Below are 1,696 nucleotides of genomic sequence, written 5' to 3' on the forward strand. Positions count from 1 at the left end.
TGAGATGGTCGTCTTCGTCTGTGTGTGGACATGCAAATTCCCAATACTGCAATACAAAGAGAAAGACATATTGGGCCTAATATCGAGGGCATGATAATTTGACTCAATCAAGCCACCAGATTTTCAAAACTCGATTTAAATCAAGGTTACCATCAATTAGTAATCGACCCTGCATCCTGGCCTATTACTACTTTCACCACACATGAAGGTCTGTTCCGGTACAAATTCCTTAATTTTGGGATTTCTTCAGCTGCTGAAATATTCCAGGAGACGATTAGGCGGCTTATTGCACCTGCGAGAAATGCCTTCAATTAGAGCAATGATATTTTAGTATTTGGCATTACCCAAAATGAACATGACGATGCACTGAAACAAATGTGTAAAATCCTGCAAGACAATGGTCTGACTCTGAATGGCCCAAAGTGTGCCATCAATAAGCATAGCCTACGATTCTTTGGTCACATGTTTTCTGAAAAAGGAATTAAAGCAGACCCAGACAAAGTCAATGCCATCCTGGGTCTGGAGGCTCCAAAGGATGTAGCAGAACTACAGTCCTTCTTAGAAATGACAGGTTATTGTGCTCGATATCTTCCCAGATATGCGATGTTAACTGATCCACTCAGGCAGTTGCTCAAGAAAGATGTGGCATTTGTCTGGGATGAGAACTGTAAGGCTGCTTTTGAAACAATCAAAAATGAGCTGACCAGTGATCGACAACTTGCCTGCTTTAATCCTGTCTGCTAAACTAAAATTACAGTAGATGCTAGTCCAGTTGGCCTGGGTGCCATTCTGGCTCAGACAGACCCAAAGGGGGAGCCTAAGAGACATATTGTGGCATACGCTAGTAGGGCTTTAAGCACCGTTGAGCAAGCATATTTGCAGGCAGAGCGGGAGAGTCTTGCTGCAGTGTGGGCATGTGAGAAGTTCAACCATTTTGTCATCGGCAAGCCATTTATTCTCATCACAGATCATCAAGCCCTTCTGTCACTCTTTGGAAATCCTAGAGTCAAAATGCCCCAGCGCATAGAAAGGTGAGGAAAACGTCTGCAATAATATGACTACACTATAATTCAGAAACAGGGGAAGGAAGCCAATCCTGCAGACTATTTGTCTCGACATCCTGAAGGATCACCTGAGAATGAAATGCAAGAAGAGGCAGAGGCATACATATCATACCTGTCCCTTAATGCTCTTCCCCCAGCCATCACAAGAGAAGTATTTGTAGAAAAGAGTAAAGCTGAATCCACAATCCAGGCAGCCATTCAGCTCACTGTGCTCAGAGAGGCACAGCTTCACCTCACTGATGAGGCCCAACAAGGCTGAAACACGTGTATGGGGTTGCTGTTGGTACTCTTGTTCAGAAGAGAATTTCCATAGCATTTTTGAGCTAGACTGCCCATATGGGCGGGACAAAGACTGATATGCAAATGGATATTTCCCATCTGTGAAAGGTACAGTGAGCAAAAAGGGTGTGCTGCAAACTCTCATCTCAGAACAGGTTATCATGCCATGTTCTTTCTGGAGAGGAGCGCCTGTTACCTTTTTTGAAATACTAAGGCTAACAGGTGGAGATGTCTAGACGCAGAACAATTTGGAGTGGAAGGAGTGGATAGAAAAGATCTCTAAAGGTTGGCAAGAATACACAGTGAGCTGACTGCAACTGATCGAGGGGTGTTACTCAGGGGAAATCAGTTGA

General features: G+C 44.0%; 1 protein-coding gene across 1 annotated transcript; it reads left to right on the plus strand.

Moving 5' to 3' along the window:
• Window positions 1-375: 375 nt before the first annotated feature.
• On the plus strand, window positions 376-744 carry LOC138480488 (uncharacterized). The gene has a single exon (XM_069612264.1). The coding sequence runs from the start codon at window positions 376-378 to the stop codon at window positions 742-744; it is 369 nt and encodes a 122-aa protein (XP_069468365.1).
• Window positions 745-1,696: the final 952 nt, after the last annotated feature.

Source organism: Ambystoma mexicanum, chromosome 5p (assembly GCF_040938575.1).
Source record: "Ambystoma mexicanum isolate Mex_15411 chromosome 5p, UKY_AmexF1_1, whole genome shotgun sequence".
NCBI classification, from domain to species: Eukaryota; Metazoa; Chordata; class Amphibia; order Caudata; family Ambystomatidae; genus Ambystoma; species Ambystoma mexicanum.